Genomic DNA, 26638 nt, shown 5'->3' with positions numbered 1-26638 from the left:
TGCGAAACAACTGTTTCTTTATTATCTAGAATATAAAACGCTGCTGTATTTATATAGACTGCTATATATTTGATCATAGGGGTAACTCAGTTATTTCTTTGGAACTATAAAGCATGTAGCTTGAGTGACGTCTCCAGAGACTCCAGGATTAGAACTGTGATGAAGAGCCACGACCGTTGCTCTGTGAGAGACCGATGCAGTGCGAGACGCAGGCTGCTCCTGACCGCGACTCGTCCCCTTCACTCGAGCTTCCTCAGCCGCCGGGAGTGCGAGTGAACCGCCTCCACAAAAGCCCCCACGTGCTCGGGGTCCATGTCGGGGTACAGCCCGTGCCCCAGGTTCGCGATGTACCTCTGGGTGCCGAAACCCTCCAGCATCGTCTTCACCGTCTCCCCGATCTGCTCCTGCGGAGGAGAGACAAAGACCAGAACGTTGGCACCCAGGACCAGCACTCTTGCGGTCAAACACCCGCCCGTCCCAGTGCCCCACGCCCGTACAGACATCAAAGCTTCCGCTCCTGGAAAATCTGGGGGGGACAACGAGACGGCCCCTTGTTGAGGCTGTTGAAGAGCTGTTGGCAATTCCGTACGGAAGCAGTCAGCTGTCCAGACCATCCTGCTTCTCTCCTCTCCCTGGAAACTCTCACCTTGGGAGCATACAGCGCACAGGGGTCCATGTTTCCCTGCAGGCTCACCCGGCCTCCTATTCGCCCCCTGAAAGGACAGAAGCCTGGATTTGTACAAGTCGGAGACACATGACCTGCAGCGGTCAACAGCGACGAAGGCAGACTGGAATCAAGGCCGTCTGAGTATTTGTGAACAGCAGAGACGCACCGCACACAAATTCCAGATGCTGATTCTCTGGTAAACAACCTGTCAGCAGGACATTTTTATCCATCTGCAGAAACGATCCCCTAACAGAGACTGAACTCCAACCAAGGGTTTGTTTTCTTAAAACCGCTCGGTGAGTTATTCTGGAATTGGAGACGTGTTGCCACTGCCTGTCTACCGCCTCAACTGTTACTTCGCAGGCGTCCTGCCAGTGGCTGTGAAGAGGCACTGCTGAGGAGCGCTCTTGTCTGTGCTGGGCGGGGCTGGATTCGTATGGTCAGGTAGGTCACTCACCGTGCCGCCCGGGGGTCAATGGTCCAGTCCAGACCCACCACCTCATAGTGAGACTGCGAGAGGTCCTCCAGTGCATAGTGACCGTCCTTTGCAAACACGATCTGAGGGGAAGGAGGAGGAGTTATGCTCTCCTGTAGCCCTGTCACATGAATACAACTTAATGCAAAGTAACCGACGTGAGATCCAAGGTTAATACAGTTTGACATTAGGTGCCTTGAAATTACTCTCTGTACAATAGTGGCACCCACTTTAAAAGTGACAGGGACAACATTCATTGTTTCACAAAAGAGGTAATTACAAGAAAGCCAAATTCCAGATACAAAGCACAGCAGCTCTTCTTTTGTAATGGTTTTTAGAGCAGAGTGGCATATGTGTGGGCTGATCTGGCGCCACCTGCTGGCACATCGAAGAGCAGCACACTTGTTCAACCTGTCGGTCTTACCATCGGCACGCTGTCCGAGCCAGACTCCTTCAGCCTCTCCTTCACTCGGCGAGCGATGTCCCGCAGGTACGGCAGGGCAAACTCGTTGAACTGCGCTGGGCCCAGGCAGCCCGCATGGGACTCAAACACCTGCAGAGCCTGAGACAGAAATGAGCTTCTCTCACAATGATGGAAAGGCCAGAAGCTCTCGCCTGGCGTACCTGTGGAAATGGCTTTGTAAACAGTGCCTTCTCCCCCACCCTGTCTTACCTGACTGCAAAGAAACTTGGCCACTCAGTACCGAGAACTACACTTTACTCTGTACTAACCCTAGCAAGGCAAGTCTGAGTGAACAAACCTTACAGAGCACCAGAGGATTCCCAGACTGGATTAAACCCGCAGCTTCACAGAGATGTCAGACAAGTCCAGAATCAGTGTCTGAAAAAACAGCTGTGGTCCTAAGTGTTACCACTACTCCCACATCTAATAAATCAGACAACTAATGTTTCAGCTAGGGTGAGAATTTATACAAACGTAAATGACTAACAAAAAGCACTTTGCTTGCACAAATTAAACTCTGCCTGTATTAAGCAAAGTCTAGAAATGTAGCAGGAGAGGACCAGCCCTCAGGCATGCTGACATACTGACCTGAGAAACAAAGCCCAGATCTGAGCACCCCCAAAAGACAGTGACAGTGGTGGGCAAACAGTGCCACCACCAGGTGTACACCCAGTACTGCAACCCCTCCCTGAAGTTACTGCCAATTTAAAAGACAGTATTATTGCTACACATCGCAAAATCATATTTCATTGTACTTACAACCTGAATTAACTCAATTAAATGTCAACTGTATTCACAAGTACATTTTTATTTAATATTAAACCTGTACAGGGCAGCAGAACCAGCTGTATAAAACATGTTAAAATAATAATTCACATACTTCATCATCCAGACAGGACCTCTAGAAATTCCACAAACAGGTTTCTGTTATATCTGTGGGTCTGAGCACGTTGACGACACTAGGAAGGCCTCTCCACCCCCGCCTTACCTGCGCCCCTGCCGCCACCTGTCCCAGCAGGTACTCCACGATGACGTCTGTGAGCCGTGCCAGCAGGCTGTGGCTGGCCTCCGGGTGGCGGTAGAGCCAGCGCTTGGCCTTGGACATTGTGTTGGAGCCGCCCCCCTCGATCATGTACGTCATCAGGGTCCACTGCAGGGAGGGGAGGGTTGTATTACTGAAGAGACAACACAGCATGGCCTCAGCAAGGGGCCCACGCAGTTACTGGCCATAGAACTACAAATCCCACAGTGCACCCAGCTAGCCTCTCTCACACATGGTGCCCAGGGTGTGATGAAGGAATCATATAAACTACCTCTGTCCTCCTTTAGGACAGAGTGGGCCGGGTCACGCTCTTGTTAATTGTCTATTTGAAGATGCCGAAGCATCGTTATGGAAGATGGACAGGAAATAGTACACCTTACATGAACAGGAATACCACTTTGTCTTGTGTCTGGAAGACTGAAATTGGAGAAATACAGAATCACCAGTGTGTTCAGAAAGCAATGCCGAGAGACGTTTTCCTCCCAGACGAACGGAGATGTTCGTGCAGGGCAGCGCGTGGCTCACCGGCGCCCCGGTGAAGCCGATGAGCGGGACCTTGCCCTCCAGTTTGTGGCGGGTCAGGGTGATGGCCTTGAAGACGTAGCCCAGCTCTTCGGACACGTCCACCTTGGTCCGGAGCCGCAAGAGGTCTTCGGGCTCCTTCAGGGGCTCTGGGAATGTGGGGCCCTTCCCTGCCAGCATCTGCACGTCCATGCCCAGCGCCTGTCAGGAAACACCGTCTCGTGAGCGCCCCCCAGAGCTCTCCCTGCTCCCCGCGGGCTCAGGCCCGGCACGTGCTCCGGGTGCACAGGGAATTCTTGTGGGCACTATTGTTATTGCCAGAATAATCTGCCGGCACACACAGGAATCGCTCTCTGGCCAGTCATTCCAATTAACCCCAGAAGACTGCTTTCATCTGATTTGCAGGTAGCAGCACCTGGCTGCACAAAAAACAGAATGATTCAAAAGCAGGACTATATTACCACCCGGGATTGTTCACCTTTAACCAATTTAGAAGTGCCGGTGACTGTTATCCTGCCCCCTCGATTCTGGAATTGCCTGTTGTGCTTTTCAAAGTGTAGGACATGAAGACAGACGACTCTGACTCGCCCGCCTTCGAGCTGGGCTTTTACCACAATCCCACACCGCAGGGCCAGAGCCAACTGGAGGAGAGGCGTTCCCTTCATTGACAGCACCACCTGCCTGTGAGGGCCTGGGTGGCACACAAACTCAATTCATACGCCATTTCAGCAGCAGGTTGCGAAAACAGAAAACTGGAAAATTCAAACGGATTGACAGCAGATACGCTTAAAATCCTTTAGAACTGCTAATGTAAATGTTTCTGACTAATCTGGGGTCATCTGGGTAACTTCTGAGCACAGTTTATTAAGGCAAGGTTTTTGATATATGTTCTAGAAGTGTCAGAACCCGAGCTACAGTTAGGGTTAGGATTTGAACAACACCTAGACATTGTGTGATGCATTTGCTGTGCTTAATGGTGCATTTAAAATTTTTGAGAAGTGTTGTTGTGTTGTTTCTTCAAAAAAGAAATGTGGCCCAATTTTGCAGTTTTTGCTGACCTGCTCGTCTGTCAATCAAAAATACTCAGAAATTAAAAAAACCTGAAAGCACCTTTTCTGCACGCTAAGTTGTCTCATTTTTTGTATTTAAAACAAACGAAGTAATAGGTTTAGCCAAACATTATTGGTAACTGTAATCCTAACCTGTAAACGGCACAAAACACCCAATTTATACACCATTTCAGCAGCAGGTTGTGAAAAAGAATTACTGGAACAAACCGATTCATAGCAGATAATTTTAAAATACTTTAAAACTGCTGCCTTAAATATCTCTTTTGGTCCCGACTTGAACCTGATTACAGAGACCATCCTGTGCTTGGCTGAGTGTCTTTGATGAAGGAGCCCCCTGGGAGACCCATTTCCTATGGTAATAAGCAGACCGTCACCCGTACAAACGACAGGTGAGCCCAGGGGAGACGATGACTGTGGTTTCAGCTCAGCCTGCTTACCTGAGGGACCACCAGTATATCCGAGAATATGATTGCTGCATCAAACGGGAAACGTCTCAGGGGCTGCAGAGGAGGGAAAAAAATAAACAAAAAATGGTTTTAGACAACACATCTGACATTATAGTATTCCTAGATAACTGCGCTTGGTGGAAATGTTAACAGTTTCATTTACCCTAATAACAAAAAAGCTGTGAATTAAAGACTAGTCTCTACTTCACAAGCAACTGGGACTTGAAACGGGAGCATTACTTATTTAATTATAGTGTAAGAAATTAACCTTGATTTATTAATAATTACCAGGATTAACGAAACAAATGTAAAGTCAGTGCGGAAAAGGGACAAGCCGTCTGGACTGTGTAACACCGGGCGCTCGGACAGGGCTCGTCTGTGCGGAGCGAGCCAGACTTACCTGCAGCGTGAGCTCACAGCAGGCCTCGGGAGAGCGACAGGTCTCAAAGAAATCCTTCCCAGCTCTGGACTCGCGGAACTCTACACACAACAGAGAGGCCGTTACTTCAACACAGAAAACTCATGTAAATCTCCTGTCGTGCAGGTCTTGGCCTAATGCAGATGATTTCAATGCAGGAACATTAGTTAAAGGCAGCTATGTGCCAGCAGCTATTATCATCCTGCAACTCACTACTGGCGCTAAAAAAAGGGTGATGTCATTCAGATGAGACATAAAACCAAGGTCCTGGCTATCGATAGTCATGAAAAATCCCAAAGAGCAGGAATCTCTCTCAGCTGGTACCCTGACCAAATTTCCCCCTGGCCTTTACCAATCATGGCCTCCTAATAATCTCTGAACTGGCTTCATCACTCTGCTCTCCTCCCCACTAATAGGTGATGTGTGGGGAGTGTACTGGCACACTCTGGCTGCTGTTGCATCATCCATGTGGGGCTACACATTGGTGCTGGTGGAGGGGATCCCCATTACCTGTAAAGCACTATATAAGTGCATGTTATGTATTATTATTATTGTTGTTGTTGTTGTTTTTTATTGTCCCGAGTGCAGCTGGGGTTTTCTTTGAGCAATACTCCAACTCGAGGCGAACAGCAGAAATGTTTCCCCCTCTGCGTTTTGCCCATGGCTGTGGTCTCACCTGGCAGGTAGCGGCCTGCCTGTCTCATACACCACACGGGCACGTACTGGGTCTCCTCCCCGCGGGCCGCACGCAGGAAAGTGTCATTCTTCAGCTCAGGGAAGTCCTTAGGGCTGAAACACCAGAAAGGGTCAGTGCTCATCAGGGCTATCAAATGTCTTCCAGCAGGGAAATGTTGAGTAAAAAGCTCTAAGACAGTGTTGATTATATTCTGTAACTCTATACCTATAGTCAATCGTGCCCCCTCTCATCTTGATTCTGATTAACTTTTATACTACCACTTTGTTAAATTCCTTTAGATTGGCCCCTCTTCTGTATCGCCTGTTTTTCCAATCCGATGCCTGTGGACTGATGTACAGTATTTCTCTAATACAAGCCCCTGTATAGTGCTTTTACCACTAATTTCCATTTTAAGTGCTTCTCCGAGACCAGTACATTCAATTGTTACTATGACATAATAAAAGACACTCCTGTCACAGCGAACTCCACGAGTTCATGTGGTTTCTTTATCTTGACTGCCTGCTCCTCACTCCCCAGCCACTATCTTGGCATGCAGCCCTTGGAGTGGATAGAGAACAGCAGATGATCCTCCGTGATAAAGGGTTTCCTGATCAGCTCCAATCAGCTGAATAACCGCCCTGTTCTCTCAATGAGAAAAGCTCTCACTTTGGCGTGCAGATCTGGCTGTGTAGTCAAAAAGAGCAGAGATGTATCTCAACAAACAGAGATGTGGCTTCAAACTTTTTTCCCTATATTCCGATTTAATACAACAACTCAGTTAAAACAAAAATTCCCTTACAACAACCCTCTGCCTAAAGATATTAATAACGAAACCAAGGACCAAGTAATACTTGCACACTAGTCTCTTAAAGGCTCTGAACATATTTTTGAAACTTCCAGTAAAACCAGTTCCCTCGTGAATCTAAAATATCACATCTTTCATTACCTAAAATTTTGGCCATTTCTTAAACTTATTTATAATCCTTGTCAAACTCTTAATATTTTGCTGGAGAAAGAAACGTGGGATTAATACAAATGGAATAAGAAAAGTATACACGATATTTAAATTACCACCTATTCAGTAACTTACTTCCCCTTCGAAAACATTCGTAACCAGTTTAACCGCGTGATTACAAAAATCCAACCACAAGACCTAGTACTGATATTTAATCCCACTTACAGAACGTTATTTCTAACGTTAGGTTAATACACCACAACGAATACTAGTATTCCCTTTAACAGTGGAATATCTTACAAAACGAAAGCAGTTTAGTGTTTAGTGTTTAGTTCCCCTACATTCAGCAAGCACGAGCAACAAGAACTTGAACTTCCCCATTAAATAAAGTACTGATGTCATCACGGGCACATTAAAACTGTACATAGTGCAGGAAATGCTCGTTTAAACCAAAAATCACATTACATCGTATTTTACCATTACGTGACAAGAAGTCAAGATACAGTGTCTTTGAAAATGTTAATCTAACTTTTGACACACAGATATGCTCCACTAATTTTCATCACGCGCCAGCCACAAATCTCCTGATTACTTAACAGGTTAAAAGAACATTCAGAAATGGCCATCTGACTGATGTCAGGCTAATACATACAGTGTATGACTGTCCACGTCCATTGCGAAGTCAACAAGTCTTGTCAAACACGATCCAAACTTAACGTTCCGACTGCTGGAGATCTCCCCAGCACAGTCTTCTAAGAATCAAGCCGCACCACAGTCACGCCCACCGCAGCTACATGGGCGCGGCCATCTTTAGAGGATCATATGACAGCCCGAGAAAGGCCTTCATTGAGTAGGCCGCAGAGGTGCCTGAAGGACCCAGGCTGACAGCCAACCTGCCTTAAACATTGAAGTACAAGGACACGTTAAAAAGTGCCGCAAAGGGGGGATATCTCCACAGACTTTTAAAGACATGTAACTAACCTAAATTTAAAAAAAACGAGAAAGCAAACTTGCACACCAAATGAAAGCTTACATACAAGCTTAAATACTCAAGGAAACCTGCCTAAATCCTCACAAAAATGGAGAAAGTTTGCACATGTGTCACTGATTTTTTCTATTCTTCACTGTCAGGTTTTATCTGCAAATACGGCACAGCGGTACTCTCGTTGGTGGGTTTACCTTTGCTCTGAGGGGCAGATACTTAGTAAATGAGGGTGTCGGGCGGCATAGTAGGAAACTGAAAAAAACAATTCTGAGGGGTGGGTCGTTTACAAAGGTCCCTGATCTGCTTCAGCCACACGAAAGATACACACGCACCGGGAAAATGTTCTTAGTTTGAAAAATCGTGTGTTTATTTTCAGGTGTTTTGAAGTAAACGCGGAAGCTTGCTTGGCGAGTTGGGAGGGAGGGAAACGTAACAACATCAACCACCAAAAGTCTGTCAGCTGTAGGTGACGGGCTGCGCGGCTCTGCGGATCCATCGCGGTAGCGGCTGAAGACATGTCACCGGGCGAAAACTCCCACGTCCTCCTGGGAAGGATCCGCTTCCTAGTGGAGTGCATCGACTGTTTCCGAAACAGCAAGCCGCTGCCGGCCAGCCTGTGCTTCGTCCCCAAGGAAGTCTGCTACAAAATCTGCAAGGACTCGTCCAGCGGCGCGAACGCCCCGGCTGGCGCCTCCTCCTGCAGCGCCTCGGCCGGCAAGAGCCTGGTGTCGGTGTGGGAGAGCCCGTCCCAGGCTCCGCAGAGCAAGAAGCTGTTCAAGTTCAACATCGAGCCGAAGAAGGGCACCTGCATCAGGACGACCGGGGAAGAGTACTGCAACAGCTACGGCCTGTGGGTCAAATTAAACAAGGTAACTCTTAATTGGACTACTTTTAAGACCGGGGGAGAGAAAAATATTTTTTTCTACTTCCGCGTTGGGCGACGTCACGCCGCACACGCGGTATCACGTCAGAATTCTCTTTCCTGCCTTTGCTGACGCCGTCGATATGCTGTAACGTTCACAGTGTTGATTAATCTGAAGCTCACACTCCCCAGGGTTTTAGGACCTTTATTGAGAGAGGGAGATAAAAACCGACCAGATAGGGGATCCTTCTCCATTTGGGCTTAATGCAATAAAAAAAAAAATCTTATGCCGGAAAGAACGTATTTTTAAGAAGTTCTGTGCTTCAGGGACTTTCTCAAAGTGTTGGGAGGATGTTTACAATTACAACATCTCATCTCATGACTGACTCATTTCCAACTACACACTGGAGGTGATCGCACAATTGTTGGTGGGGTTTCAAGGCAGCCGTTCAGACTGTTTCAAGTCGTCTAATGCCGCGTATTTCTTTCGGGGGGGTGTGATTCGAGAGAAGGCTGGTTTGTGCTCTTGCTGTCTGAAGCAAGGCAGTTCTTCAGCATGGAGGACCAGCTGTGTCCCCTGAGCAGGTAAGACAGATGTGCTCAGGGAAAGGACCACTTTGTTTTACAACATCCACTCCAGCAAGTTGGCTTTCAGTACCTCTGCCTGGGGGGGTCTCTGGTGGGGTTTCCGCTGTGCGCTCAGTGCCTTGCTCTCTCCGTGTGCAGGAGCAGCTGGAGGAGCACAGGCCCGGTCTGGACGTGGAGGAGGGCTGGCTCGTGGTGTGCAAGCACACCGAGGGCGGCGACAGACTGGTGCCAGTCGAGTCCCCCGAGACGGTCTGCAGGCAGCAGCAGCTCTTCGGATACGACTACAAGCCCTGCACCAGGTCTGAGAGGCCGAGAGGACCCGCGCGCTGCAGGGGGGACCAGTACTGCTGTTGTGTGTGCCCGCGGAGGATCACGTTTCCCAATCAAAAGAGGCGATCGTTTTTTGAAAATCACTTGCAGCCTTTCTTGGTGCCTATGCACCAGTTGTAATAAAGCATACGACACTTAGAGCTCACTGCTGTTTCCAGGACCTGATGGGTTCTGTACTGTGAGGCCCATAGCTAATGTTTGTCTTTCAGGGAGTCAGTTTGGCACTCTTTCTAACCCTGCCAGCTCCCAGCTGGCAGCCCACTGGAGCTCAGCAGGTGTGAGCCTGGTCAGTACCTGGATGGGAGACCTCCTGGGAAAGAACAGGTTGCAGCTGGAAGAGGTGTTAGTGGGGCCAGCAGGGGGCGCTCACCCTGCGGTCTGTGTGGGTCCTAATGCCTACGTAGAGTGATGGGGACAATATACTGTAAAGAATGTGCCACTGATGAGATGGGGTCCTGACTTTCCATGGTCATAAAAAATCCCAGGGCATTGCTCAAGAAAAGTAAGGATGTTACCCTGGTGTCCAGGCCAAATTTCCCCCCTGGCCCTTACCAATCATGGCCTCCTAATAATCCCCATCTCTGAACTGGCTTCGTCACTCTGTTCTCCTCCCCAGTCATAGTTGATGTGTGAGGAGTGTACTGGCACACTCTGGCTGCCGTCACATCATCCAGGTGGGGCTGCACCCTGGTGGAGGAGAGTCCCCATTACCTGTAAGGCGCTCTGAGGGGAGTGTCCAGAAAGGCGCTATATAAGAGGATTGTTATTATCACCTTGTTCCCCGAGGGCAGCCGCGCGCTGCTGTCCCGGATGTGGGAGAGTTGTGTTTCTGAATGATAAAAGGCAGAGGCGGGTGGACTGACCCGTGGGCCGGCTGTGGTTTGCGCAGGTGGGAGCAGGTGGTGGACGCCGAGTACAGCCTTCACCTGGGCACCAGACCCCGGATTGCAGAGCAGGACCCGGCTGGCGTGCAGAAGCTCAGGTGAGCGGGGGGGTGATGGTTGGGGCGGAGCGGTGGCTCTGTGACTAAGGATCTGCGCCAGTGACCGGAAGGTTGCCGGTTCAAATCCCCCGGCCGGCAGAGGAATCCTACTCCGTTGGGCCCCTGAGCAAGGCCCTTAACCCCAACTGCTCCAGGGGCGCCGTACAATGGCAGACCCTGCACTCTGACCCCAAGCTTCTCTCCCTGTCTCTGTGTCTGTGTCTCCCTGGAGAAAAGCTGGGGTACGCGAAAAGACGCATTCCTAATGCAAGAAATTGTATTGTATTGCTAATAAAGAAACATTATTATTATTATTATTATTATTATTATTATGGGAGAATTCCCCCGGAGGTTCCGCTCGGGTGGTTCAGAACGAGAGCGAAGCTCAAAGCGCTCTCTTCTTCCACCCACCCCCCCCCGTCCCGCCGCAGGTACGTGCCCCCCACCTGGACGTTCGAGTGCGATGAGGACCTGGTCCACTATTTCTATGACCACGTCGGCAAGGAGGACGAGAACCTGGGCAGCGTGAAGCAGAGCGTGGAGAGCATCGACGTGTCCTCCAACTCCATACGGGTACGCCGCGCGCGGCGCAGGGGAACATCGGCGCGTTGCAAAGGCAGCTGGTCCCACGCGCCCGCTGCCGAAGGGAGGGGTTCTGATTGCTGGGGGCGCGAGCGAGCGAATGGGACTCGGGCCCGAAGGGAGAGCCCCCCCCCGCCTCTGACCATGTCTGGCGTGTGCAGGAGGACCCCACGGGGAGTGTGGAGTGCCTGACCGATGGGGACGCTGAGACGTACTGGGAGAGCGATGGACTGCAGGGCCAGCACTGGATTCGCCTGCACATGAAGAAGGGCACAGTGGTGAAGTAAGGAACTCTGGTCCTTTATTGCCAACACCAGGACTATAGACCAACCAGCAAGACATTAAGATCGAACGTACAGCTGTTATCTGATGCAACACCAACAACAGAAAACCACCCCTGAAGAGCCTGCTTTTCCAAGCTTGCTGCTCGGAGGGGGTGGAGAGGTTTGGGGGCGTGCTGGCCAGTGCCCGCCCGGTTTCAGAGTCCAACCTGATGATCTAAAACAGTGAGGGGAGGGAACTCCAGCAGATGAGCATGTTACAGTAGTCCCCCAAAAGCACACACTGCTGTCCTTTGCACTTCTAATTTGAACTACATTTTAACTCCCCAAGCACCAATACCTGCTTTACCTTTCAGAAACTGCAGGAAAAAGATGTAAGATCTGCTAACATTACTTAAAGTTTGGTTTCTTATCACGCCTGTTTTGTGTCCATTTTATTGGCTGAGTCTTGCCAAAAAAAAAGAAACTTACTTTGCAAATGTGTCTCGAAGCTCAGAGAGGGAACACGCTGAGGTCTTTATGCAGGACCTGCTTGCTTGCAGCAGCACACCTGGAACGTCAGGTTTTAAGACGTCTTTCTTCCTCAGTGAGTACCGCAGTGTACCAGGCTTATTTAAGGATGACAAAAAAGACTATGTATAAAACGTGACAGCACTTATTTCACATAAAAAAAAATTGAATCCTATGAAAACGCAAGTAATTATGCAATGCTAAGGAATTTTCTTTCACTCTTCAGTCCTGTTCACTGTCATACAGTGTCTAGAGTGCACTCTGAGTTAATTCTATTTATTGTTTTTTTTTCTTAGAAAGCTTATTTTGACAGTTGATTCGACGGATGACAACTACATGCCCAAGAGGATCACCGTATTTGGAGGAGAGGGAGATAACCTCAAGAAACTCAGTGATGTTAATATCGATGAGTAGGTAACAGTGCTGACTACACTGACAAGTGGTAGCTATCTGTATGATGTGGTACAAAGGTGTCAGTTTAAGTAAGAGAGCACAGTGAAGTTTTCGTCCTCAGGCTATCGGAATGTATTTGTTCCAAACATTGATCATGAGAAGAAACGAGACGTTTTATTTGTTTTTGCAACGTTCGGCTTTGTCTTACAGATTCGGTCCTGTTCTTTTATTTTTCTCAGGAACCTGATTGGAGACGTGTGTGTGCTGGAAGACATGAGCTCGCACCTGCCCGTGATTGAGATTCGGATTGTGGAGTGCAGAGGTGAGATACCGCAGCACAACAAAGGAACAAAATAGATCTGTGTCCAAGACGTGACATTGGCCAACGTGATGCACGGAAAGAGATGCACAGCACCTGTTCTTGCACGCTGTGCCTGGGATCAGTCTCTGATGCTGCTTTCCTACGATGTTTTGCCAGTTGTGTTCTGTTGTAATGTGCTGGAAGTATTGTACGTAGCTGGCAGTCAATATACGTCCCCATGGTTGAATTGTGTGCTCCAGATGAAGGGATTGATGTGCGGATCAGAGGGCTGAAGATCAAGTCGTCCCGGGAGAGGGACTTGGGCCTCAACGCCGATATGTTCCAGTCCCCGAACCTGGTGCGATACCCCCGGCTGGAAGGCACGCCCCCTGACGTGCTGTACCGAAGAGCCATCGTCATTCAGAGGTGCGGAGGAGCGGGGCGCCCCCTGGAGGGCAGGTGGCTGGCGGCTGGGTCGCGCCGAAACCCCCCAGATCAGGGGGGTGGCATCCCGCGGAGAGCAGAGGAGCCGTCAGAGACAAAACGGACGCTGTTGCACTTATGGCGGCGGGGGGGGGAGAGGTTCAGAAATAACAGCAAAGTCTAGGAATGAGAAAAGATGCCGTTCCGAGAGAATTAATAAATCAAGACGTCATATGTAAGAACACCAGTTACATCCAATCATAAACATTTGTGAGAGTGGTTCCCAGTGTTCTGAAAGCCAAGTTGTAAGAAGTCAGATTCCGGCGTTTGGAAATGGCAGCGGAGGGATACTTCCTTATAAACAGTAGCAGTTCATTTCAAAGTTAAGGGTTTTTAAAGGCAAACATGTGGCCACCCCCCCCCCCCCCCTTTCACTGTCTGCACCCATGGGACACTGAGCGCGACTTCATTCTGTGATCGTGTGAGGTTAACTGAAAAAATGAGGCATCGGTAGGTCTCGTAAATCCGAGGGGTCCAGAGCCACACACGACATTATCAGTCGTAAGCAGGATTTTAACATTTGAAAACGAATTCTGAAGACAACAGGGAAGAAAAATAATATGCAGTAAATTATTTGTACACTGAATACTGTGAATAGGTTGAATACTTTTTGGGAGGTTTACTATGATCTTTCATTTTAGGTTCATCTCTCTGTTGGACAGTCTTCTTCCTCATCTTGTTCCTGCGTGGGATTATACATTGGGAACCTTCAACCATCTCAAAGTAATTCCTTTTCTTGTCGTTTATGGCACAGTATTCCAGAGTGGCAGCATAGTGCTTCCTCGGTCAACGAGCTGGCTTCCCTCACAAACTCGTCAGCAGGAATCCAGTCAAAACGTCAAACATGAAACCCCTGATGTGCATTGAACGCGGCCATTTGAATACTTATTTCAAGTATTTGAAATCATTACTATTGTACAGTCTGTTATATCCTGTATAATTTAATGACCGAAGTCTGAAGTGAATTAGGGAGGCACAGTGGTTAACGCTGGGGCCCTCGATTCAATTTTGGACCTGAGGTGCTGTCTGTGTGGAGTTTGTATGTTCTCACCGTGTTCATGTGGGTGTTCTCCAGTTGTCTCTCTCAGTCCAAAGACACACTAGTGGGTTAATTGGCTTCTGAGAAAACTGGCCCTGGTGTGACTGTCTGTGTCTGTGTCTGTGTGTGTGCCCTGCGATGGACTGGCTTTCCTGTCTTGCCTTGCGACTGGTGCTTGCTGGGATAGGCGCCGGCTCCCCCACCACCCTAAAGCAGTTAGGGCATGAATGGATGCCTGACGTGAATCGGTCAAGGATGGTGCTCCGACAATTTCAAGTTCCCAGGCTCACCAGCTGCAGGGCAGTGTCTGTTAGCAACAGGCGCTGGACGGCGTTCTGACCCGGTTCTGTGTCCCAGCACGTCAAGCAGTTCCTGCTGCTGTCCAAGAGGCGCTCGGCCCTCATCACCCAGTGCCTGAAGCACTCGGAGACCAGCAAGCCCAGCTTCATGCCCAGGCTGTACATCAACAGGAGACTGGCCATGGAGCACCGTGACAACCCCTCCCTGGACCCCAGCTGCAAAAACGCCGTCTTCACCCAGGTAGGCCGGGCGGGCGGAGCCGTCCCTGGTGCAGGCGTGGGCCAGCACTGGAAACCAGTGGGGAACGTTGCAGAAATGCGAAACACATACAGTAGTCACGTTAAAACGCTCTTCCTCTCTGCCTGTTCAGAAGACTCCCGTGTTATTGTTCTGGTGGGCATACGACTGCCTTATCCGAATGTTTTGATCGAAAGCTTGGCTCGGCTCTGGAAAGTGAGCTGCTGAAGTGAGGTTTGAGTGGCATGCCTCCCCCCCACGCAAGCAAACCTGTTCATCTGCCACCGGTGATATCGGCACACCGCGCTTCGGACCGCTGGACGGGTTCCCCTGGGAGGTCACCGACCAGGCGGAGTCTGTGCCGAAATTGGGAAAATCAATAAATGGGGAAAAGATGATCCTGTGTGTTGGCACTAGAGGTTGTGGTCCGGAACAGAGTTGTGGAACTTTTCTTTTTTTTTTTTAAACAAAAGCCTTTTATTGTGTGCTTGTTTCTCAGGTGTATGAGGGTCTGAAACCATCGGATAAGTATGAGAAAGTGCTGGATTACAGGTACGTCCTGTTCTCAGAGCCGGATTGAAACTCCTCCTCGTGCCAGAGGCGGCTCGGTCTCACTGTGCGTCTCTGCTGTAGGTGGCCAGTCCGGTATGACCAGTGGTGGGAATGCAAATTCATCTCCGAGGGCATCATTGACCAAGGTTGGCTCTGGAGACTCCAGTCCCATTTGTTTTTCGGTTTCCTTACTGGTCAGATTAAAATCCCTAGATACCCTTTTTGATTCACCCAGAAGCAGAATGTTGATGCTTATTCCTGGGAAGGGTGGCAGAAACCTGGGCTACACCCTCGAGGGGGGACTTGACACGCGCTCTTTCAAGGTAGCGTTTAAGGTAGCCGGGCGTTGAGAAACCTGAGTGGTCGGAGAATGGCCCTCCCAAGCTGTAGTCTCTCAAGGAGCCCGGGTCTGGAAACGCTGCTGTGTAAAGGGTCATGTCGCCAGACTCTGTTTGTTTTCAAATGAAACTGAGTGCTAAGGGCTCATATGGCAAACTCATATTCTTGTCATTTTCAAGGATCAGAAAAATGAGAAACGGCTCGAGCTATAGAACTATAGAAAGGAAAGGTGAACTGAGGCTTAGTCTCTCCTCGCAGGGGGCGGGTTTCGGGACAGTCTCGCCGACATGTCTGAGGAGCTGTGCCCAAGCTCGGCCGAGTGCCCTGTGCCTTTGCCCTTCTTCACGCGGACCTCCAACCAGGTACGCTTTTATTCCAGGAGCTCTCCCGGGCGTGGGAGACCGCCCACCAGAATCCGTCCCAGGCAGGCATGCGTATTACACATTTTTCATGTCCCTGCTCGTGCAGTGTGTTTACTGGACAGGATTTTTCTAACTCGGAAATGAACTTCAGACCATCTGTAACAGAATTAAGAATAAGAATTCCTTTACACCTACGTAGCGCTTTTCTGGACACTCCACTCAAAGCTCTTGACAGGTAATGGGGACTCCCCTCCACCACCACCAGTGTGCAGCCTCCACCTGGAAGATGTGATGGCTCCCTACACACCAGCTCTCAGTGGGGAGCAGAACAGAGTGATGGAGCCAGTTCAGAGATGGGGATTATTAGGAGGCCATGACTGGTAAAGGCCAGGGGGATATTTGGTCAGGACACATTTGACAACCCTACTCTTTTTGAGAATTGGCCTGGGATTTTTAATGACCACGGAGAGTCAGGACCTCAGTTTTTACTTCTCATCCGAGGGTTGGTGCTATTTTTACAGTATAGTGTCCCCGTCATAGACCGCAGGGTGAGCACCCCCTACTGGTCCCACTAACACCTCTTCCAGCTCCAACCTTAGCTTTTCCCAGGTCCTGGCCAGGCTCACACCTGCTGACCTTCAGTGGGCTGCCAGTGGTGAGTTACAGGGTGATATAACAGGCCGGCTATTGAACTATATCGGCTGCACAACTTTAGTGTTACACGACTTAAACCTGTCGTCTTTATGGGCTGGAATATCCCCATGCCAGCTGCCCTTGGTGGGTTGAGTTTGCGTGCTGTGATGTGGCGCTGCTGTGTTGCTCAGGGCACTGGAGAGGCCCGGGACTGCTATGTGCCCAACCCCTCCTGCAGGGAGTTTCAGAAGTACGAGTGGATCGGCCAGCTGATGGGCGCCGCGCTCAGAGGAAAAGACTTTGTGGTGAGTCTAGGTCACGCCTGCCTGTTGCTTGGACCGGGAGACAGAGAGTTAAGGAAAAAGGGGAAATCAAAGCTTTGTTTTTTATATAATAAATTCAAATCAACATGAGTGTTTTTGTTCAAATCTTTTTTAACATTACACTTAACAAACCTGGTTAAGAACTTTGACTGAACTCTGACCTCTAGACAACAGATAGCATGAGCATGATTGCTTCCTTAGCTCCTCCGGCTCCAGTAAGAATTGCACTGCATGGGCCCGTTTCCCTTCAGTGCAGAACCTGCTGGCCGCTGTGAAGGGCTTGCGATCTGAGGGTGATCTGAGCATCTAAGCCAGAATTAATCAACCCCATACGGAACCTTCTAATACATGAATTATTGAATCCTTAATTCATTGATTAACACTTTGATAAATGTAGATCAGTTGGGACAAAGACTTGTAAAGGGATGGATTGGATGAGCCAGTGTTGAGTCACCCTGATCTAACCCTCGATTTGCCCTGTGCTGCTGTTAGGTACTGGCTCTGCCGGGGATTGTGTGGAAGCAGCTGACAGGGGAAGCAGTCAGCTGGAATAAGGATTTCCCTGCAGTGGACTCTGTGCTGGTAAGCGCCACTGCAATTCACTGCCAATTTGTGCAAGAGAAGGGCTCCGTCAGAGCCAGTAGAATCTGTAGACCCTGTGTAGGTTTGACTTGCGTACATTGGCTTTAATCTGAACTCCACGAGTGATGTTTTAATTTCTGCACCGTTTATCGAGGAGTAACGCAGCAGTGAAATGCACTGATTGAGAATCGCCTGTAGTAAAGAGCGCAGAGCCGCCCCCCCCCCTGTGAACCTTCCTGGCCTTTGCAGGTGAAGCTGCTGGAGGCCATAGAAAACATGGACAAGGAGACCTTCGAGTTCAAATTCGGGCAGGAGCTGACTTACACCACCCTGCTGAGCGACGGGCGCATGGTGGAGCTGGTCTCTGGGGGCGGCAGCACCGCGGTCACGTTTGAGGACCGCAGAGAGTTCATTCGCCTGGTGCAGAAAGCCCGGCTGGAGGAGAATCGAGAGCAGGTACAGCGCAGCCGCGACGTCGGCCCGGGACGGTGCATCACGCCCCATAACACCCCCCCATAACATAACGCACTCGGCCGGGAAATCACTCCAGAGATCGCGCGTCACTCGCGGTCCCATTGCGCCATTCTGTGCTCTGTCTCGTGCCTCCTCTTGTTGATCTCTTGCGCGTGGGGTCGGATGGCGGGGTCTTTCAGATCGCCGCCATGCAGGCCGGGCTGGTGAAGGTGGTGCCCCAGGCCGTGCTGGACCTCCTGACCTGGCAGGAGCTGGAGAAGAAAGTCTGCGGAGACCCAGAGATCACAGTGGAAGCCCTCAAACGCCTCAGTGAGTCGCGCGCCCCACGCACAATGCTCACAGCTAAAGCACACCCAAACCACGGGCCCCTCCGGCCACTGGCCAGCAGACGTCGACAAAGTCAGGGAAAAATTGCACTTGGCACGGCTGTACTAATCGAATCATTCAGAATTCTTTTGTTCTCCCAGCACGATACGAGGATTTGGAGCAGTCCGATGAGCGAGTCCAGTACCTGTGGGAGGCGCTAACCAACTTCACCAACGGTCAGTGAATATCTGGGCTGAAGGCGTTCTTCAGGGGCTGCTGCTGGGGGTGCCGGCTGATTGCACTCGGCAGGAATTACACACCTCCTGACAAACCATGTCTCTCCTCCCCAGAGGACCGCAGCCGGTTCCTGAGGTTTGTTACCGGAAGGAGTCGCCTTCCTGCTCCCATCTACATCTTTCCTGACAAACAAGGGTGAGGCCTGGTCCCAGGGCTTGTTTGTTGGGGAATTTCCAGTTTACAAGACGGATTAAACAACCCAGCAGCTGTTTAAAAGTCTCCTTCTTTCTTAACTCATCAAGTATTGATGTTATTGTCTTCTGTGTTTTATACATTTTATCAGAACGTTTTGCTAACATCATATAGAGGGTTATTGTTATTCTGTAAGGTTTTTATTGGACAGAAATTGGCAGCATTGCTTGCTGAGCTGTGTGATGTCATTAGAATAAATGTGAAAGAATGTATCTTTTATTTTTATTTAAGAACTGAAACCACAGATGCCCTTCCACAGTCTTCCACCTGCTCCAGTACTCTGTATCTGCCAAACTATCCCAGGTGAGTCCAGAATCTGGCACTGGGCACATAAGAAACACCGGGCTGCCTGATGATATGGATTAAACTGGTATCGGAAGAAACTTGCAATGCTGAAAATGAACAAAACAGTGTATTTGAATAAGAAAAAAAAGGTGAAAAATTCCATTGCCAGTGTCACATTTTTTGTGAACACGGGTTTATTGCTCTAATGCCTGTTGCGAGAATGCTTTTGCTTACCCTTCGTTGAAGTTTAATATGATGTCACACTACCCTGACTCATCCTTGGCGTAACTGTCTTTTTGTTTTCGTCTGCAGCGCTAAGGTCTGCGAGGAAAAACTCCGCTACGCTGCTTACAACTGTGTGGCGATAGACACAGACATGAGCCCCTGGGAGGAGTGACGAACACAAGTTATACTGTTGCTCCACCACCTGGTTTTCTATTCTCTTCCTGCAGCTGATCTCGTTCATATGAAATACCTACAGTGAATGCCAATCACATCTGTACATAATGGAAATAAAGAGGGTGAATTATAAGGCTGGATTTTATTTATTTTTCTTTTGTACTTGTAAAAGGATGGCTGAGACTTAATGGACACTGCAGCCCGTTGGATTGTAATGTGCTTCTGAAGTCTGTTTTCAATGGTAGTTTATTTCTTTACAGAAATACTTTGGCTTCTTCAGTGGTCCAGTGGCAGAAGACAATGTATGTAAAAACAGGTTTCCCAGCTGTATTTGCCCCTAGAAACGTCAGCAGTGCTCAGCCTGTTTCACAGCATGTCCAGGTTTATTTCACTTATCTGCTTTTTGCTGTACTTTCTTGCACTAGCAACTGGACAGCTCTGTAGTAAGGGTGTCGGCACTGCTGCAACAAAGTCCTGTATTTAGGGTTTGATTTCATCCTTGGGTATCTGTGTGGAGTCTGCACGTTCCCCCTGCATTTTTGTAGGCTGTCGCCAGAAACACAGGTCTCCTTCCACCTCCGAGAGGTGTCTGCAGTGCCAGGCAGGGTTGGCATGGCGGATATCCTGTTGAGGGAGAAGGCACCCAGTCTAGCTCCGCACCCTGAGCACAGAGGATGGGCTCCTGCTCGCTAGCGCCCTCATCGGGAGAGCGGCCTGCTGATGATGGACTGATGACATGCATTTCAAACCCTTGTTGAAACACAGTCAGTTTGCGGGTGTACAGTAATAGCATGAAGGAATAAACAGGTCACGAAAATGGGGCTTTAGGGTTTATATGGGCAGCCTTGTGGGAAATATGTCAAGGTCGTTGGTGCTGGTCCTCCTGCCCTCTGCCTTTCACGTAAAGCACAATCCATCTGTGATGATCCTTCACTCCCCTTGTTTAATGAATTCCCGTTACTCCCAATAGATTTAAGTTCTGATTCATACCTGTGGCCATATCCTTACTTAACACTTGATTTTCTATGCAAATATGTATATATGTATATATTTTGTTGTTGTCGTGTTTTTTTTTTCCCTATCTGTACACCAATACTGCTGCTGTAAGACAAATTGCCCCCTGAGGGATAATAAAGACTCTATAAATGTATTCTATTAAAGCCAGCAGCCATGTCACTCTGCAGCTCACAACTGGCAGCCCCACTGAAGCTCAGCAGGTGTGAGCCTGGTCAGTAGCTGGATGGGAGACCTCCTGGGAAAAACTAAGGTTGCTGCTGGAAGAGGTGTTAGTGGGGCCAGCAGGGGGCGCTCACCCTGCGGCTCATGTGGGTCCTAAAGCCCCAGTGTAGTGACAGGGACACTATACTGTAAACAGGCGCCGTCCTTCGGATGAGACGGAAAACCAAGGTCCTGACTCTTTGTGGTCATTAAAATCCCAGGGTGTTTCTCGAAAAGAGTAGGGGTGTAACCCCGGCGTCCTGGCCAAATTTCCCATCGGCCCTTACCCATCATGGCCTCCTAATAACCCCCCTCTATGAACTGGCTTCATCACTCTGCTCTCCTCCCCACTGAGAGCTGATGTGTGGTGAGCGTTCTGGCGCACTATGGCTGCCGTCGCATCATCCAGGTGGGGCTGCACATTGGTGGTGGTGGAGGGGAGTCCCCATTACCTGTAAAGAGCTTTGAGTGGAGTGTCCAGAAAAGCGCTATATAAGTGTAAGCAATTATTATTATTATTATTATTATTAATTATTAACATATATATATTAACATAATGCATGAAATGTGTATGGCAGGTGTCCCAGTTCAAATCTAACATTTCTTTCACCATACAGTACATACATTCCAGACACGTTCTTGTATCACTGAATACTGCACTTGAATTCTATGCTAGGTTTTAGAAATTTAGACTCCGTAGTTACATTTTTGGTCTTGTCTTTTCATCTGTTGTGTGTGGTTTTTAATGTCCTAAAAACCAGGAAACAATTTACAACATGCACAGCGTAATCAATTGTTCTTGTTGTATAACATAAGCATGGCCACATATGTTCACTATTAGGTGTGTAATACTGGACATTGTGAGCATACTGATGGAAAATAAGGACATGATCTGGGTCTGTTTTGACTAATTCATTTCAAAACGCATGTTGGGAGTGTAATGGGGTGGGAGACTTTAAAAGGATCCTGTAAAACTCCTATATCAACGAAGAAATGTCATGCCCCTCATTGACATGGTTCACCCTCCTGAAGGTAACGCTTGCCACTCAATGACGTCACCTCTCGCGTTTTCTCGCGATACAGGGCCGCTATCAAACCTGACCGTGAGTCTTTGCGTTTCCTCTTTCTAGCCAGCGCCTGAGAATGGGTACGTGTTTATGTGAAGGGGTCGGGATGGGAATCGGCTTCCATCTGCATCTTAAGATGGTAACTTGGCCCGATAAACTGGGCACCGACACGGTGAAAGTATTAGGGTTCAAAGTAAGAGTGATATTGGAGAGAATACACGGTTAAATTGTCAATAATAGAGGTTTGATTAAGAAAAGGGGTGAAGACTGGGAAGTGTCTCAAGATGGCTGCCCGCATGGGGGTTCTTAAACCGAGAGACGTTTCAAATTTTATTTTGTAAAATAAGTAAAAAGAATTAACAGTAATTAGACGTTCAGAAACGGTCGCTTCTGCTTTTAATGTAGTGAGGCGGACGGAAGTGTGTGAAACCGAGATTTTTATGGTTTCGTCAACTGCAACTTGTAAAGGACACGCAGAAGTGGTGCTTTGACTTCTTGCTCCGGCAGGTTTGTAAGAAGCGTTCGGTGGTGGTGTTGTTTTTTGATGACGGACCTCTGTTTGTAAAGCGTGCGCCGTACCCCTTTTAAAGTGGATTTGGCGGAGGTCCCGGGGTTCGGTGGCGCTGCTGCCGTACTGTCGCAGGTGAGCGATGCCGGTATCGGTTCTGCGAAGCTGGACCGCCTGTTGGGGCTTTGAAACTGTGTGCAGCTTCAGCCGTGTATCGTAACGCCAGGTACGGACACGGGCTAGTCTTCAGAGTGGTTACTTGGGGGGAGGGGGGACGGTTCGTTGGACGCCGGAGGGCTGGGTGCGAGAAACACGTTGTGAGGAGCCGTGCACAGCAGGCCGTCGTGAAGACGATCGTCTTTATTTCCAATGTGGAGCGGCGCTCTGGACACGTGTTTGGCTCCGGGTTCAAATCGGGGTTGCAGTACCGTCTTCCTCGACTCGTAAACCGGGTGCGAATGTAAGTCGTTGCTGACCACAAAAAAAAAAAACCCATCTACCATGGTAAAGCGCGGCCTTGACTGCAGGCTGGCCTTCCCGTTTCCCGGTGGAGTTAGATCCATGTGGGAGTGGGGTTAGATTATTCACTTGGGCGCCTTTCACTAAGCGCTGCTCTTTCGTGTTGCAAATGAAAGGAAAGGATAGCTGGAAAGCCACGTTTTGTGTTTGGCTGTTCGCGGCTTTAAGCCCTCGTGTTGGGCGCTTTGGCGCTGGGAATCGGGATGCAGAACCGGGGACGTAAACCGAGTGTGTATGATGACATTTTTTTATGCGGAATCCGATTTAAACTGCGGATAACAACCTTGGAGAGCTGAACACTCGAGTCTCACGGGCCGGCGCCGGGTTCGTTGGCTTTCTTCCGGCGATGCTCTGATCCCCTGTCTTGGTTCCCTCTGCCTCCCCAGGTATCTCAAGGGATAACTGGCACAAACGCCGCAAGACCGGGGGGAAAAGGAAGCCCTACCACAAGAAGAGGAAGTATGAGCTGGGCCGGCCCCCTGCCAACACCAAGGTGAGGAGAGCGAACCGTGGCCGGGCTGCTGCTGCTAATGAACGTCCGTGTGTTGTTTCTGGGGGGACGGCGAGCGATGTGCGTGATGAAAACGTGACCTTAGGCGGGTTTCGTTTTTGATCGTTTTGATCAATGCCTCGACCTGCCAATGTTGGGACTTGTCATAGTTACACTGATCACATTGCCTTCGCCGTGGCGGGAGCTGGTGGGTGGGGAGCCGCATAAATGTGGACTGAAAAGCGACGCTGCTCGAGTTGGGAGGGTGGGGGGTGGAACGAAAGAGTGGCCCTTTGTCGAAAGTGACCTTTTGTTCCCGGTTTTGAAGACCCGACTCCTCTTGTCCACAGTGTTGCCTCCTTTCCATTAGGAGCGAATGGGGTCATCTTTGCTCTCTTAAGTGTGCCGAAGAGGGCTGTCGTGGCACATCAAGTGTCCTCGTCTGTTAGCACCTGCCTTAACATTTGCCATTGCTTAGTTTTGGAATTGGGTCCATGCTGACATTTACGCATTCCTGCAGATGCTGCATAAACATGCAGTTCGCGCTGCCGGAATTTCGTGGGGCAGTTCCACCACTCCTTGGTCTCGGTCTTCGCAGAAGCGTTTCTGTCGGGCGGGTCATCTTTTGCTAAGATGCACATGGTGTGTTTTTGTGTTCTTCCCAAGATCGGCCCCCGCCGTATCCACACCGTGAGGGTGCGTGGCGGCAACAAGAAGTACCGCGCTCTGCGTCTGGATGTGGGAAACTACTCCTGGGGCTCAGAGTGTGAGTTCAAGCTTTGCATTAGTTGCCCCCCTTTTAATGAGCTCCCGATCCCTGTTTTTCCTGCTTGCCAGGCAAAGGGCAGTCTTCGCCCTAAAACTGTTCCCTGTTTTCTCCAGTCTTCTTATGATGAAATCTATCCAGTTCTGCTACTGAAAGAGAAGCGATGAAACCGTAGATCTGAAGAAGACCTTTCGTTATCAAATTCTGTACTGTCCTTGCCAGGCATAAGTTTCCAACTTGCTTTGCTCTTTGTCTGAATGTGAAGAAAATGAATTCTTCTCACCCCCCTCCCCCTTACAGGTTGCACACGCAAGACCAGGATCATCGACGTGGTGTACAATGCCTCCAACAACGAGCTGGTGAGAACCAAGACGTTGGTGAAGAACTGCATCGTCCTGATCGACAGCACCCCCTTCAGGCAGTGGTATGAAGCTCACTACGCAACTCCCCTGGGCAGGAAGAAGGGTGCCAAGCTGGTACGTTTGCGGCTGGCAGAATTGTGGAGTCTTTGGAGCCGTTTCCCTGCTGACGAAACCAAAGTGCTCAGCTGTTTGGGACGAGTCTAATCTAATAATATTCTCGTCTTTAGAAATGAAGCAAATCGACTTCCAGATCGCCGTCAGCCTCCTGAAACTGCAGGCTGACGGTAACCCACTGAAACTTTGCGTTTTGCTATACAGCTGACCTTTTTTAAATGGCCTTGAAATATGAGAATATAGTCGTCCCAAAAACATGAGCACTTTGTGGTTTTTCTTTTTACTGTGTAAATGTGTGTAGGTTTTAATTAATGTACTCCTACATTTGTTTTAATCTTTCATAGATGTAAGAGGGAGTCAAAGAGAATACAAGACACATGTTGTCATTGCAATAGGAGTAAAGGGGCAAGATAATGCAGGATAAAAGCTAATAGTAAAAAGCTATCATATTACATTGTGGTGGAGGTTGCCTCCAGATTGATGGGTTATATCTGAGTAGTCAGTTGTCTGAAGTACAACAATTGTTTTGTACCGTCAGGCTCTCCCTTTTCCTGAGTAAGAAAAGGGAAATCTGTAATGTGGTTGATACAGAACTTGAGTCTTTCAGTGATGATAACTGTCCAGTTCTGCTACTGAATTTAAGCGATGACATTAAAGACTCTGAGGAAGACTTCAGGTTGCTCTAGGTATTGACCACCTTCTTGTTAAGCTTCAGCCATTCACAAGTGAGTCGCAGCAAAACCAGTAAGATTTTTCATTTGTCAGCTTTTGGAAATACAAATCTGGTTGGTTGTGCCACGAGACCCTTAAAGGCTTTAATGTAAATTCTTTTTTTAACATCTAAATTGATAGAGGTTCCTGCTTTGGGTTTTAACTGTGGATATTGTATTCCTAAAATGGTCACCAAGCAGTTTGTTCATCTTCCTTTGTGACACTATCCCAAGCTGCTTTGCACAGATTTGGTAATTTTCTATTTGTTCTTAATATATTAAAGCATTAATGAAGGAGACTATATTTCCTCTATTTTCGATCTTGAATCTCCAGGCTCCTGATGCGCTGTAGTTTTTTCTTTTAGACCCCTGAGGAGGAGGAGATCCTTAACAAGAAGAGGTCGAAGAAAATCCAGAAGAAATATGACGAACGCAAGAAGAACTGCAAGATCAGCTCTCTCCTGGAGGAGCAGTTCCAGCAGGGCAAGCTGCTGGGTGAGTAGTGGGCCTGCAACTCGAAGCGAAGTGGAGAGGTGGCTTAGGGTCTCCTGGGGTGGAGTCTATATACCTGAATTTCTCTCCCCCGTCTTCTCATGATGAAATCTATCCAGTTCTGCTCCTGAAACAAGCGATGAAACCATAGATCTGAGGAAGACCTTTTCATTGTAAAATGTCCGTAATGCCTAGTACATCGATGCATACTGTAGTAGATTAACTTCTGGATGTTCTGGTAAGATTAAGGTAGCTGCTTTGCCAAAGGATAGAATCTGCTTTTTAAACCTCCAGAAAAAGTCTCCTGCTTTGCAGCCTATATCCGTGTTCAGGTTTGCCTTTCAACGCAGACTGCTGATCAGATCTTCGGAAGCGCTCTTTGCTAATGCAGTACTTCCTCCTTTTTTCCAGCCTGCATCGCCTCAAGACCAGGCCAGTGTGGCAGAGCCGACGGCTACGTTCTGGAAGGCAAAGAACTCGAGTTCTACCTGAGGAAGATCAAGGCCAAGAAAGGCAAATAAATGTACAGAGCTGTTTGATACCACCTCAATAAAAAAAATAAAAAAGTCCTTCATTGTGTTCTGTGGTGCTTTATGGCTAAGTTGCCTTTTTCTGTAGTGAAACTGATTTGTGAAATTGTAGTTTTAAAGGACTGGTGTAGCTTTTCTGTGAGGTGAAGAGATTTTATTAATCTGCATAATAAGTGGTTAGGTTTGCACTGTTAAGTAGCCTGTTGGCCTTTACCTTGGCTCTTTGGTGTCATATCAGTGCCACACTAACCTCACAGCTTGCAGAAGGGATGAGTTTGCGATCTGTAGCTCCTCCCTTTCGAAGGCTGGGTACACTTGAATGATTCTTTAGGATGTCGTAGGAAATGAGTTGTACGTGAATCTTTCATTGCCTTGTGAATGTGCAAAAGGTAAGTCTCGGAAACCGATTTGCTCGGATTTCCTATAAATAATCTGGATAGTTCTGTGAATTTGTTTAGTTGCTTTGATGCTTTTAAAAAATAACTCGGATGTCGCGTAAAGTTCTAGTGCC

General features: G+C 48.7%; 3 protein-coding genes and 5 non-coding genes across 8 annotated transcripts; 7 read left to right on the top strand and 1 right to left on the bottom strand.

Moving 5' to 3' along the window:
• Positions 1 to 7545, bottom strand: urod (uroporphyrinogen decarboxylase). The gene is made up of 10 exons (XM_088598051.1): positions 7387 to 7545; positions 5780 to 5892; positions 5086 to 5165; positions 4677 to 4739; positions 3173 to 3370; positions 2594 to 2755; positions 1567 to 1704; positions 1125 to 1225; positions 647 to 713; positions 1 to 404 (listed from the first exon to the last, which is right to left on the bottom strand). Exons 1-10 carry the CDS (start codon positions 7407 to 7409, stop codon positions 240 to 242), a joined length of 1110 nt encoding a protein of 369 aa, XP_088454177.1. The 5' UTR covers positions 7410 to 7545; the 3' UTR covers positions 1 to 239.
• A 342-nt stretch (positions 7546 to 7887) lies between these two features.
• Positions 7888 to 19484, top strand: hectd3 (HECT domain containing 3). The gene is made up of 21 exons (XM_088598050.1): positions 7888 to 8588; positions 9308 to 9468; positions 10389 to 10481; positions 10913 to 11054; positions 11225 to 11346; positions 12151 to 12264; positions 12487 to 12569; positions 12809 to 12974; positions 13673 to 13754; positions 14428 to 14610; positions 15107 to 15159; positions 15241 to 15305; positions 15757 to 15860; positions 16685 to 16798; positions 17309 to 17398; positions 17648 to 17854; positions 18052 to 18181; positions 18340 to 18414; positions 18529 to 18610; positions 18899 to 18970; positions 19265 to 19484. Exons 1-21 carry the CDS (start codon positions 8235 to 8237, stop codon positions 19347 to 19349), a joined length of 2577 nt encoding a protein of 858 aa, XP_088454176.1. The 5' UTR covers positions 7888 to 8234; the 3' UTR covers positions 19350 to 19484.
• A 2177-nt stretch (positions 19485 to 21661) lies between these two features.
• On the top strand, positions 21662 to 26166 carry LOC148651838 (small ribosomal subunit protein eS8). The gene is made up of 6 exons (XM_088598047.1): positions 21662 to 21716; positions 23050 to 23156; positions 23820 to 23919; positions 24220 to 24395; positions 25471 to 25600; positions 26009 to 26166. Exons 1-6 carry the CDS (start codon positions 21713 to 21715, stop codon positions 26116 to 26118), a joined length of 627 nt encoding a protein of 208 aa, XP_088454173.1. The 5' UTR covers positions 21662 to 21712; the 3' UTR covers positions 26119 to 26166.
• LOC148651842 (small nucleolar RNA SNORD55/SNORD39) lies at positions 22893 to 22966 on the top strand. Its single transcript, XR_015925502.1, has one exon. It is a non-coding gene; the product is annotated as a small nucleolar RNA SNORD55/SNORD39 (small nucleolar RNA).
• On the top strand, positions 23232 to 23339 carry LOC148651841 (small nucleolar RNA SNORD46). Its single transcript, XR_015925505.1, has one exon. It is a non-coding gene; the product is annotated as a small nucleolar RNA SNORD46 (small nucleolar RNA).
• LOC148651840 (small nucleolar RNA SNORD38) lies at positions 24037 to 24105 on the top strand. The gene has a single exon (XR_015925504.1). It is a non-coding gene; the product is annotated as a small nucleolar RNA SNORD38 (small nucleolar RNA).
• On the top strand, positions 24997 to 25064 carry LOC148651839 (small nucleolar RNA SNORD38). The gene has a single exon (XR_015925503.1). It is a non-coding gene; the product is annotated as a small nucleolar RNA SNORD38 (small nucleolar RNA).
• Positions 26167 to 26310: 144 nt separating the features above from the next.
• Positions 26311 to 26444, top strand: LOC148651837 (small nucleolar RNA SNORA35). The gene has a single exon (XR_015925510.1). It is a non-coding gene; the product is annotated as a small nucleolar RNA SNORA35 (small nucleolar RNA).
• The last annotated feature ends 194 nt before the right edge of the window (positions 26445 to 26638 follow it).

The sequence above is a fragment of the Lepisosteus platostomus genome, chromosome 11, assembly GCF_059453375.1.
Source record: "Lepisosteus platostomus isolate fLepPlt1 chromosome 11, fLepPlt1.hap1, whole genome shotgun sequence".
NCBI lineage: Eukaryota > Metazoa > Chordata > Actinopteri > Semionotiformes > Lepisosteidae > Lepisosteus > Lepisosteus platostomus.
Note: the sequence above shows the minus strand (reverse complement) of the source record. Positions and strands in the feature narration are given on the sequence as shown.